This window comes from Anticarsia gemmatalis, chromosome 17, assembly GCF_050436995.1.
Source record: "Anticarsia gemmatalis isolate Benzon Research Colony breed Stoneville strain chromosome 17, ilAntGemm2 primary, whole genome shotgun sequence".
Taxonomy (NCBI): Eukaryota; Metazoa; Arthropoda; class Insecta; order Lepidoptera; family Erebidae; genus Anticarsia; species Anticarsia gemmatalis.
The window spans coordinates 550079-562159 of NC_134761.1; the positions used below are offsets into that span (position 1 = coordinate 550079).

General features: G+C 36.4%; 1 protein-coding gene across 12 annotated transcripts in view; it reads left to right on the top strand.

The window, feature by feature from the left end:
- LOC142979695 (uncharacterized) overlaps positions 1–11607 on the top strand; it is a 397988-nt gene extending 386381 nt beyond the window's left edge. For all 12 annotated transcript variants that reach the window (XM_076124778.1, XM_076124777.1, XM_076124776.1 and 9 more), the window contains one exon: positions 8508–11607. In XM_076124778.1, the coding sequence (XP_075980893.1) occupies positions 8508–9545 (1038 nt within the window). In that variant the 3' untranslated portion in view covers positions 9546–11607. The remainder of the gene's footprint in view (positions 1–8507) is intronic.
- Positions 11608–12081: the final 474 nt, after the last annotated feature.

Genomic DNA, 12081 nt, shown 5'->3' on the forward strand with positions numbered 1-12081 from the left:
ATTCCTCACAAAAAGGTTGTAATCTTAAACAAAACGTTTAATCAGTGGTGTGCGTTATCATCGGCATCGGTGCGCACGCGCCGGTCCAATTGTCCGTGCAGTTGGTAATATCCGGCGTTACCGGAAGTGAGATAACATCGGGGGGTTGGCACATCCCCTGCACACTGTTGCGAAATAATTTATAGTTGTACAACATATGGAAGGATGGTTACATTTACATATGTATGGTGCAATGAATATGTAATGCCGTAATTGATGTTTCAAGTGTTGTACAATTCATTTTGAATTTTTAGTTGAAATAAAATGGCGAAATTAAGTTAAATAGATGTCTTTTTAGTCTGAGGGGAGTCTGTTAGATTTTAAAAACGATGAGAATAAACTGTCTTATTCTCAATAGTGTTTAGTAACTACTTTTCGCAAACATTTGACTACTTATTGCTTAGTTTTACTATTTCTAGATAAGTTTTGGTTACCTTAACTAGTGAAATATCAACGGATTTTCTCATACATTTCTTGTTATTCTATCAGAAAAAAAATACCAACATAAAGTCGTAAAACTGGCTCTTATTCTTACATTTTACTAACATTAGATTGTTATAGAAAGCCTTTAGTTTACGATAAAAAACGACCTATGAAAAAACTCTTTAAATATTTTGCCTGACTCGGAAATCGATCTTCTTATACTACATACATCTTAAACCATTGAATAAGATACAGGATGCTCTATATTTATGTATCTATCAAACTCGAACACAATGTTCAGATTACGTTATACTCTATTCCTGAGTGCGGACAATAAGTGAACACTTGTTATTCTGAGTGCGTGCTCAATATTAAGTAGGTATGTACCACCTGAGGGTGCAACGACCCCCACCGGCTATAAATTATAACAGTAGGGCTGGTGGACGCGGTACTCTGAAATATTTAAGGTATTGTTTGATCAAGAATATTTTTGGGAGACATTAATGTATGACTACTTCGCCCCCCGTTACTGCCCTGTTTGGTTTAAATAATATCAAAAGTTGCTTATAGTTCGAACACAATTTCGCTTAGCATTTACAATTGAAACTTTGTTCAGTACAAATAACAGCACGACAGCACTGTAGGTTTATCCTTTCTTAGCTTATTTAATTAATTAATTATAATTTACAGTAATAAATTACAATGAATTTACAAATACAAAGCTCCATCAGCCTCAAGAAACATAACATCCAAAGGCAAATATAGTGAATATAGAGTTCGTAGGAAGCGGCGTTTTTTCATCTCTATCTGCCCCTATTAAAACAGTATACCTTAAGATGCTTACATATATCTCAAGACATAATACATACAAACAAACATTCATACATAATATCACGTAATTTTTAGTAGGTAGAGACCAAATAACGCCACTTGGTACGATCCTTACGAACTTCCATTGCCTGATCCACATCCATACATCTTGTCATACAGGACCACCGGTTACAAGTTCTACTAGTATAATAGTATAATCATAATCTTTTTAAAAATATTAGGTCGTGGAAAAAGTCTTTACGCATTATAGTATGTATGAACTTGTAATAAAATCTCTTTGGCTTCAAGAATCACAAATGAGTACACGGTTCATTAGGTTTCTCTTAGTAAGCTCGTGAGGTATCCAAATATCAGCTTTTTTGTGTAGAGAAAAGATTTTATTACATGTTCATACATACTATAATGCGAAAAGACTTTTTCCCCGACCTAATATTATCAGGCAAACTAAGAGTTCAAGGAGGTTAAACTATATAATGGGAGCAAAGTCCACAGCCCTGAAGGGTCGCCATCAGCAAGTCTGCGACGGAAACGTCCACAGACGAACAGCCCCTGATAACAATATCTAGGGCGAAGGGAAACCGCGGCGATTGGTCAAACAACCCCCCACAGTAACGCGATTACAATAACGAATTAGTGATATTTAGGTCAAGTGATCAAGCATTCTAAATCACTTGTTTGTGAGTTCGTGCCTGTGATTTTCAAGTAGTAGAGTTAAGAAAACGTTTATAATACCACGTCTGTTATACCCGACGGTAGGTAGAGTAGGAGTATATGAAATAAACAATGTTTAGTCTTTAACAGTAATAGATCCATGTAATAGGGCGCGTTACTCAGAACAACTAATATGAATTAGAGAAAAACTAACTATGATTTTAATCCGACCTAGGAATCGAATCTGGGACCTCGAGATTAGCAGTAACACTGTCAACCGCGCCACGGAGTCACAAAGATATATCAATTTGAGAAAAACTGAATACTTAATGCTTTTACATTACATTGAGACCTCAAGATATGACCCATCAAAACACACAATGTAAGTCATTAGAAAATAAACATTGTAACACAAAACAATCGTATCAAACAACATAGTAAGTCAATTTCTTAGATTGTAAGTAAATTGCAAGTTACCTTACAAAATACCCATGCTGTTTTAATAACAGCCCGAAGGCTATGGGAGGCTGATGTCTTCATTCACTCACTCATTCATTCACCCACAGATAATAATTAAAACAGTATTTAGGAGATAATCACTCTGTTGCGTCGAATTTTGAGCGATAATGATGGACTGTGTGAATTTTTAGTAAATGAGTTTAGAACATTTTAAAATACATCAAAGTTTTGGGGAAGATGAAGAAATTATTGATTTTTTACAAATTCTTTAAAGTTTGAAGGTAATACTTTGATCAGATTGGTTATACATGTATGACTGGTGCTAACGGGAGCAGAGAGGCAGGCGGCTCATGCTCTGCAGTAAGTAGAAAAGAATTACGAAAGATGATGACTGTCCCATTGCTGGGCAAGGGACTACTTTTGGAATGAAAGGGAATCCTTTCTTTAATCGTGTCGTATTCTTAAAGCCAAGAAATACTTCAATTTTCACACATAGCAGGCAACCTTTAGAAAATAAGTAAATTTTACAATATAAACATTTCTTTTAAAATTTAAACCTTATAACAAACTGGCAAGGAAATTCAAGAAATAAAAATCTAAATGAAACCATTTGATCCAATTAACGAAAACTTTAACTTGAATAAATTGGTGTTATTTACGAAAAATACCTTTATTTTAACTAAATGTCGGTTTACTTATGTACCTTCAAGTTCATTAAATACAAGCTCTATGTATATGCATGTTAGATCAAATATAAGATAATCAGAAAGCCGACATGTTAAATGACTATTAGTTTTTCACGTGTGCTTTCCAATTCTTATAATTTACATTAAATAAATGACTTGAAATAGGGGAAATACTACTAATATTATAAAGAAACGTTTTGTAGAACCGTTTAGATAAATGAACAATTTTTGATGCTGAAATAAGTAATTGTAAAATATACCACATTTTCACTCTAAAATATAATTGAGTAACCACTGTTTCATGTTAATAAATGCATTAGTGAGTATAGTTAACTATAGTAAATTGATGGACCAGGCAGACTTTGTTAGACCGAAACTTCGAATAAATATTTTCAACGCAACATTATTATCTCTTTTGGCGACTTAAATAGTCATCACTGTCATATATCAGATACTTTACATAACATTTTATTTAATCTGTTCACTCAAATCACCCTGTCATTTTGTAGAAGTCGCAAGAAAATCTGTGCAGGAGATTTTGAGTTTATAATAACTAACAAACAAAGAAATGCTGATTTAGATACATTTAAATCCTGAATATTTTGACAACAGTTGGTGCATAACAATATTGTTCATTTACGTAAGCAACTTTAATTCCTATTTGACATCTAGATAACTCTAGTTTAATTTAACTTAGTCTACCATGTACACAAAACCATAGGCAAAACCTAGTTAGCAGTTATAAAGTCAATTTATTTCATACATACTATAAAGGTATGCCTTCGGACTTGTTACAGCATTTGACTTAAACTCTTATCAACTACAATCTCATATATTTATACTATTTTCCAAAATACATTTAGTTTTATAAAAGGTTCGGTCACGAATGTAATTGCTTTTTGTTATTTATCATTCTAGATTTGGTTTGGTACCTAGGCCGTAAATATTTATTATAGGAACTTACCTTTGGGTTATTTCAAACTGCCTGATTATTTAGAAATGGTTTATTTGTATACGCAACGCGTAAAAACGTAAACTTACAATAATATAATTTTATTACTTTTTTTTGAAAGAAAATCGACTCATTTTTTCGAGGAAATAGGCAAGTTAAGGTAAAATATAACCCATAGAAATGCGGGGTAAAAAGTTGCCTATGTCCTTTCTCGGTTACCTAAATATATCATACCAAATTTCATGCAAATTGGTTCAGTAGTTTAGGCGTGATTGAGTAACAGACAGACAGTGTAACTTTCGCATTTATAATATTAGTATGGATTATCTGCTTTAGATTAAATTCAAGTAAAATTACACAATAGTTTTAACCTTTATAGCGATAAAATATAACATTCAGTAATAGCTTGAATGTTCGTGAAAATTTTCTAGATAGCCAGATATGCAGTTAACCAAGTCGAGGTTGGTAACATGCCAAATCTGTATAACTAGAATTAGATATTTCAAATTATACGATATTATCTAGCTGCGAAATATTATTTTGCAAAAGAAAAGTGCTTATGAAAACCAATGTAACTTTAGCCATATACTCATAGACTATAGAAGATATAATCTCGCAAAAATTGGAACTAGAGGCGTCCATAGCCAGTTGCGCTCAAAGTTTGGTAAACGATCTGCGGGTTAAGTAAACGTTGGCGCGGTCATTCCGTAGATGGGTGACCGCATACTGGTATTATTTGAACTAGGCGTCTCCGTGCTTCGGAGGCCACGTAAAAAGTCGGTCCCGGTTGTTGTCGATTAAGATGACAGTCGTTAAGCCACGTCAAAGATCTTCGGGCTTGAACAACTTTGACACTAGGTTGACCATTAACCATACCATGAGAGAGAGATTTTGAAACTAGCAGATATAACTTTCAAAGCCATAGAGATAAAAAACTCGAACTTTATGAAAAATTGTTGCCTATCATAAATAAATTGCATTCCAAATTTTCTTTTAAAGTGTACCAATCTCATTACTCACCAAAAGCGTTATTTAAATAACTTTTAACGCCGCCATTTATGGACAAAGCAATGCACAAAATAACCCCAGCACCTCATATCCCTGTTTGCGTGTACATAGTACATAAAGTGATCATCATCACGCTATCCCTGCCGTGGGGACGGCTGAGTGCTCTGTTATTTGCTTATCACCACATCTTGTGCATAATCTGGGAAATCATTAGGTTAATCTTACACGGTCATAATGAGCTATATTTATTAGTTCGCGTGAAAGGAATGCGAGAATTTTTTAAATTTTGTTCGGAATAGGGAGTTAATTTATGCATAGATAATGAAAAACTTTATTGTATGTTATATTTACTAAAGCGATTATTTAAAATTGATAAAATTCTGCTTTTAAGGAAGTATGTGTTTGTATATTTTTCAAGCAAAAAGCTCAAAATCGCATCCTTTTCATAAATACGATGCAAATCAATCCAATCATTCCAATCTTTAAAATATCTACGATCTTAATCTTTGCTAATTAATAGATATTTAAATAATATATTTTTTGTACGTATGTTTGTATAGGGCTATTACCTTAACCAATAGTCGATCATTTCACTTTAGTTACTTTATAGTACTAAAATACAGCTACATATTTTACGGAAAATCTTAAAAGAATCACCAAATATCTGTCTGAGGAATGAAGCGAACGAAATAAATTAGAGCTTTATTTATGGAGTATAATTCTACAAAAAATCTACATTTAAAATCAGTATTACTTCAACATATCAACATTTTTTTCAACAAATTAGCATTATTAAGTTTAGGCACATTTCAAGTGCGGCTATGCAGAGGTTGCATGTAAAACTAGCTCGTTAGCGTATTGGCGAGTGTACAGCTCATAAATCTGCCTCCCTCCCCGCATTGCTGCAGTCAAACCCTTGACATTGACTGCAGGCTGTATATGGCACGACCTTTACCAGTTATTGTTACAACCACGATGTTATCTTAACTATATTAGAGCTAGGTATTTTGTTAGTGTTTGAAACTGCCTAAATTGTTTTCTAGATAGGTATTTTGCTATAGTAGCTGTAGAAACAGCAGTTCTATAGTAAAGTTATCATCGCGCTTATAAATTAGAAGTTATGTTCCCCAGACTAAGGAATTATTTTTATCCCCAATTTCGATATTTCTATAGTTTATCTCTTAATTTGTCGATTAAAAACGTCAAGTTGAGGTCAGTCTCCGTCGTAAAAGAATAACCCTCTTATTCATAAAAATATATGAAGTTATGAAAGGCTTATAAAGTGTTTTGTTTCTTTCACTCCTTAGCGAAATGAAAAAGATAAAACATATTATAGTGGTTTTTTTTTTCATTAAAATAGGTTTATAGCGTGTTTATGAATAAGAGGGTAAAAGTGTTACTTGTTTTTAGTTCTAACTCGGGCATGGAGACGTAGTTTCGGCAAAAAAGGAATTATACCTAGTTACTTGATTATTTAATGGGCTACGGTTGTTCTTCTATCTTATTTTAAGTATAATTATTATTGGCAAAAATGTTTCCTGCTTAAAAGCCTTTAAAAACCTGAACTATGTTTCTAACTAAGTCAAAAATACTTCATTATTCTTGATAAAATTTGGCACCAGATTACATTTTTGAGTAAAGAATCCCTCTCTAACATGTTAGGGTTGTTACGCCAAATACATGGTCGGTTTAAACAAAAATAATCGTGAGATAACTACAAAAAGAGAAGTCAAGTGTAATGTTATGACAGTAGTGTATGATGTAACTAGTGTTGTCCACGTGTCTCCGCCTGTATCGATACAACTAGTGTTAGCGTTCGATGTGATTCATTTATGTCGCGTGTCGATTGTTGAAATACATTAATACACGTGGTTACTTTACTATAGACTTTGCCTGAATAAGATAAAACTTCGGTGGTCTAAGTGTGTATGCATATGAAGGGAGTATGCATTTGTTAAAAAATCTTTTTCCTAGGGTTGGTTCCCAGGTCCGGTAGTGTTATTGTTTTTTGTTCTGTAAGGAGCTTTTCTATAGCTTTCCTATGTTTGGCAACGCGCCCGGATATAACTGGTAGACTCGCATTTTATCACTTAACAAAAATTTAGAATATTGTATAATCTTTATTCTATAACGCCACTGCTTAATATTAAAAGGGAAATAAGTTCGAAGCAATGGTATAGTTCACTTTTCAAATAAGCGTGGTTAAACCTCCCACAGTATAACGTAAACCAAATTGTAAAAGACCAAGTAATTCAAGTAATTCAGTAGCACATAAAAGTATCACTTTTCCTCTACTCTACCTACATAGTCCCCCAAAACTATAACAGCTATAACATAACGCATAAAATTTCGAAAGCCCTTAACAGTAACAATAAACAGTTGCGTTTGTGATAATGAGTGAGATAGCAGAGCTCCCATGCCGCCATACACACCACACACAAGCTCTCTCAAGCACTTACTACCACTCACATACACGCCCGCGGGATACATTGTCCCACGGGCTACCGTACACTGAGAATTAGGCCGAACTAACCTCACCGTAGGAAAATCTAGATTTAGGAAGCGTCTATCCGAAGTTCAACGAACTGTTAATTACTAAGATTCTTTAATTTCAGGCTTTACAATAACAATTGTGTGCCGTTATAACGTACGAAGCATTTGAACATAAACGTGGAAACAAACTTTGACATTTAAAATATTAGTCGAAGATACTGAAATATGTAGTCTTAGATGTAAAATGTATTGTAATAGGAACTAGGAAGTAAGGTTAACAAACTCAACATAATAACAAGACGACAGGTTGTAGAAGATAATGAAATCAATTTAGCCATCTAGAATAATAGAGGACGGAAGAGTCGCACAGTGAGCAGTGTCACGTCACTCGGCGTCACTCGACCAGCGCTGCACGACACAAAATACCGTTTTTGAAATATTAATAATGAGTGAATAGTCCACTAATGAACACGAACAAAATATAACTCGGCGGCCCGTGGGAATCGTTCCCAGGCACCATTGTCGCACACACCAACTTTCTTGGGGTCGAGCACCGGCCCCCGCCGGCAGACACTATGAATAATAATGCCTAATTAAACCTTGTTTATCCAGATAATTAATTAAACAGAACTGGCTCGGGAAAATATGTAATCATTGGAAATGGCGGAATATTATATGCACGGAATATTTTGAGTTGTAATGTGAATACTTGTATAGTTATTCGTATCATTGCAACATAGACACGTGCACACATACGTTTAAATGAAAGCTTGACATATTGTAGTTACATTAACCTTTGACAGATATCTGTCATTAAATGGTTAATTAGGAAAATATTTCTCTTTCTCATCAATTCCTATGGATATACAGTGCACTTGTACTGTCAGCGTCTAATTAACAAAACTTAACACATAGGATAAATAAAAATAACTAAACCATCTAAACCTCATCTCTTTTGTCCTCAGATAATCCTAGCGGACGAGTGCACGGAGGCGGAAGGTCGCGCGTGGCACATGAAGCACTTCGCGTGCGCCGAGTGCGCGCGGCAGCTCGGCGGTCAGCGCTACATCATGAGGGAAGCGCGCCCCTACTGCCTGCCCTGCTTCGACAACTGCTTCGCGGAGTACTGCGACGCGTGTGGAGAACCCATCGGCGTCGACCAAGGACAAATGTCCCACGAAGGACAACACTGGCACGCCACAGAACGATGCTTCGCCTGCCACACCTGTAGAGCAAGCTTACTTGGTAGACCGTTCCTTCCTAGAAAAGGCGCCATTTTCTGCTCCATAGCATGTTCAAAAGGCGAGCCTCCCACACCCTCTGACTCCTCAGGCCCAGGACCCAGACCGCCAAGAGTGCCAAAGCCGAGACGAATGCCTTCACCTAAATCTCCTCCTAGAAGCCCTCATAGAGAACCCTCGCCTCATATAGATGCTGATTCTGAGCCTAGCGCCTCATTAGCACCTGAGTCTCCTCCACCACACCCGCCGCCGCCACCTCACGCCTGTCTCAGCCTCGACCGAGCGCTGGCAGATCTACGACTAGAACAATCCATGACAGAACACCAGATACAGCCCACCCCGACGTCCGAGGATCACAAAGAAGAAACCTCTGAAGACTGGAAGCCGCCACATCCTGTTGAAGCTCAGGCTGTGGTTACACCGGGACATTCGACGTCAATGCCGGAGTTAACTTTAGTAGACGGTAAGAAATCACCGCGGAAACCTCGAGGCGGAAGAACGGTGAGATTCTGTGGAGACGACAATGCGGCGTTTGAGCCTGACGAGCCTCCGCGGAGAGAGAAGGTGAGGGACGAGGACGCCAGCAGCTACTGCAGCACGTGTTCGTCGTCGTCGTCCTCGGCGGAGTCGTACACGCTGCCCACGCGCAGGGCGTACGGCGGCGTGAGGATATCGTACGTGCCCAACGACGCGGTGGCGTGCGCCAAGCGCGAGCGCCAGCGGAAGAACGCTCAACACGACAAGAACTGCATCATCTCGTGATCCCGGCTCCCTGTAGTGCCTCATCCCTCCTAGTGACACCGACCTCCGATATAAAAGACTGACTTTTTGATAGATTTTTGTAGCCCCCGACGCCATAGTATTGTTAGATAGATTACAAAAAGTCTTCCTTAGCTTTCGAATCTTGCCACGATGGGCCGCGGAACGAGCGCGAGTCGCGAATAATAGGCGTCCAGGTGCGCGCCGAGCGTGTTGTGACGTGCACGCAGCACACGCGCTCGTCATCATGTATCTTTATAAAAGGTTTTAAATTGTAAAGGGTTTGACAAATTATGTCGAACGTGTAATTTGGTTTTAATCGGTTTAAAATGTGACGGTTTCATTCATTCCGTAACACCTTTGCTTGTAATAAATCTGGCTTGCCATTTAGTTCGCGCAAATGGTCGCGGCTACGTATTATACGAGTAGTAGAGGGGCCTAAAGTTAAGTTGATATAAACGACGTCAGCTTTAAATTATTTCTGATTTAATATATACGCGTAACATATCGACGCTTGTTCATGAAATGATTATTTTAAGACATATCCCACTTCGCCACTTAGGTAACGTGTAACATAAGTTATGTTTAAGAGATATTGTATAGATACGAGTACAAATAAATGTGTTATTTTGTATGAACGTTTTACTTGGATGTGTTCAATTGTAAATAGGAAGGAGTCAATGAGTTTTTAGTTATGTATTGCCAATTCTTGACCAAGTCAACTGCTCATCTTGATGATTATTAAGAAATGTGTAATTTATTGTTCTATAACATCTTATGAAATACCTTAGTAATTATTGCCAAGTATATCATAAATAAAACGGCTAAAAAAAGGACACAATTTGCCGCTTTTTTCAACTTTAAATCGGAAATACATCTGCGTGAACACAAGGTCTGTCGATTATAATCCAAACGACATATTCTAACGGATAGTGGTCAACCTAGTGTTTAAGCCGCCCGAAAGGCCTTTGACATGGCTTAACGACTTATATTCGTACAACAACCCTACGAATGGCGGAGACGCTTAGTTCAACTACCACTATGCGGTCACCCATCTATAAAATAACCTTGCCAAGGGTTGCTTAACCGACTAATCGTTTACCGACAAGTGAGCGCAACTGGCTATGTGCGCAAAAATTAGCGATGAAGTATTTATTAAAATTAGCAAAAAAAACTACTTCAAAAACTTAATTAGTAAAAATGCTTCCTAATTTTGTCTGTGCAAATGTTAAATTGTAATTTTTTCATTCATCATTGTTTTACAAACACCGTTATTATAGTCATTGTGGGTACGTATGTAATAATCACAACCGGTTCAGTATTTACGTGTTATCACGGGGAATTGAACTCCGAACTGAAAATATTGACGTTGGCGTGTAAAAAAGACATTCAGCAATAAAATTATGAATTAAATTATTAAAATTAATGCGAAATTACTTTGATGTTGTTTATTAAGCTTGCTACATACATATTCGGTTTGGCATTTTCGATTTGGCAATATTTACCAAACAACAAAACCGACTCGAAGCAATTACTGCACTTTTTCGGCTTGTGCCGATCGGGTAGTTCCTTTGAGTCTATACAATTCGGTTTTAGCATTCAGGCGCGGCGATGTCAAGCGGCATTTTTCCCGAACATTCATCTACACATATGCGGTTTTGCCGGCCAATGCCGGCCAAGCCGATTAATGCCGAATCGAATATGTGTGTAGAAAGCCTTACAAGCCGTAAACTAGCTAAGCAGAAAATATGTTTTTTTGGATTGTGTTGACATACGACCTTTTCATGCCGTAAAGAACTGTTGGGAATACTGTACTTTAAAATATTTATTTATTCTACAAAATACTCCTGTTTAATTTAATTACTTTTCCTAATAATACTCATTTTCAAAGAACTCAATATAACTTGCATGTGTTCCAAAAAAGTGTGTAATGTATGTAAAGTTTTATATAAATGCGAAAAAAACCATGAATTTTGTACAAATATATAAAAATGTAACGATAAATGAATATTGTACGTAATTTTTTAAGTTATTTGTAAGAAGAAGATGAATAAAATGATTTCCAATAATTAATGTGTTTGTTTATGATTACTAAAAAGTAATAAATAATCTTTATAAAAATCATGCCCTACATATAAAATTATAAAGGGAACTCTTTATTTCAAGGCAATTCTACACAAATTCCTAGTATTTTAGCAACAGCAAGACCTTTTGACCTTATGTCGATCACAAAAATATTTGTTCCGTATCAAACATGAAATTAGTATAATTACAAATTCTGTAAATGCGCAATACTGTCAGCCTGTTACGCTTTTACTGCTAAACAACTTAACCGATATTGTTAAACTTTATCATGGAGATGGTTCAGATCAGACATAGCATTTAAACCCACCCTTAAATGTGATAAGGGACAAAACTGTCCATGTCAGCTAGTATAACAACATAGTAGAAAGCCAATTGAGCGAAATTCAGAATTAAGATCACCGGTGACGCGCAGACTAATGCCACTGGTCTCTTTGATACAGCCGCTTTATTGTGA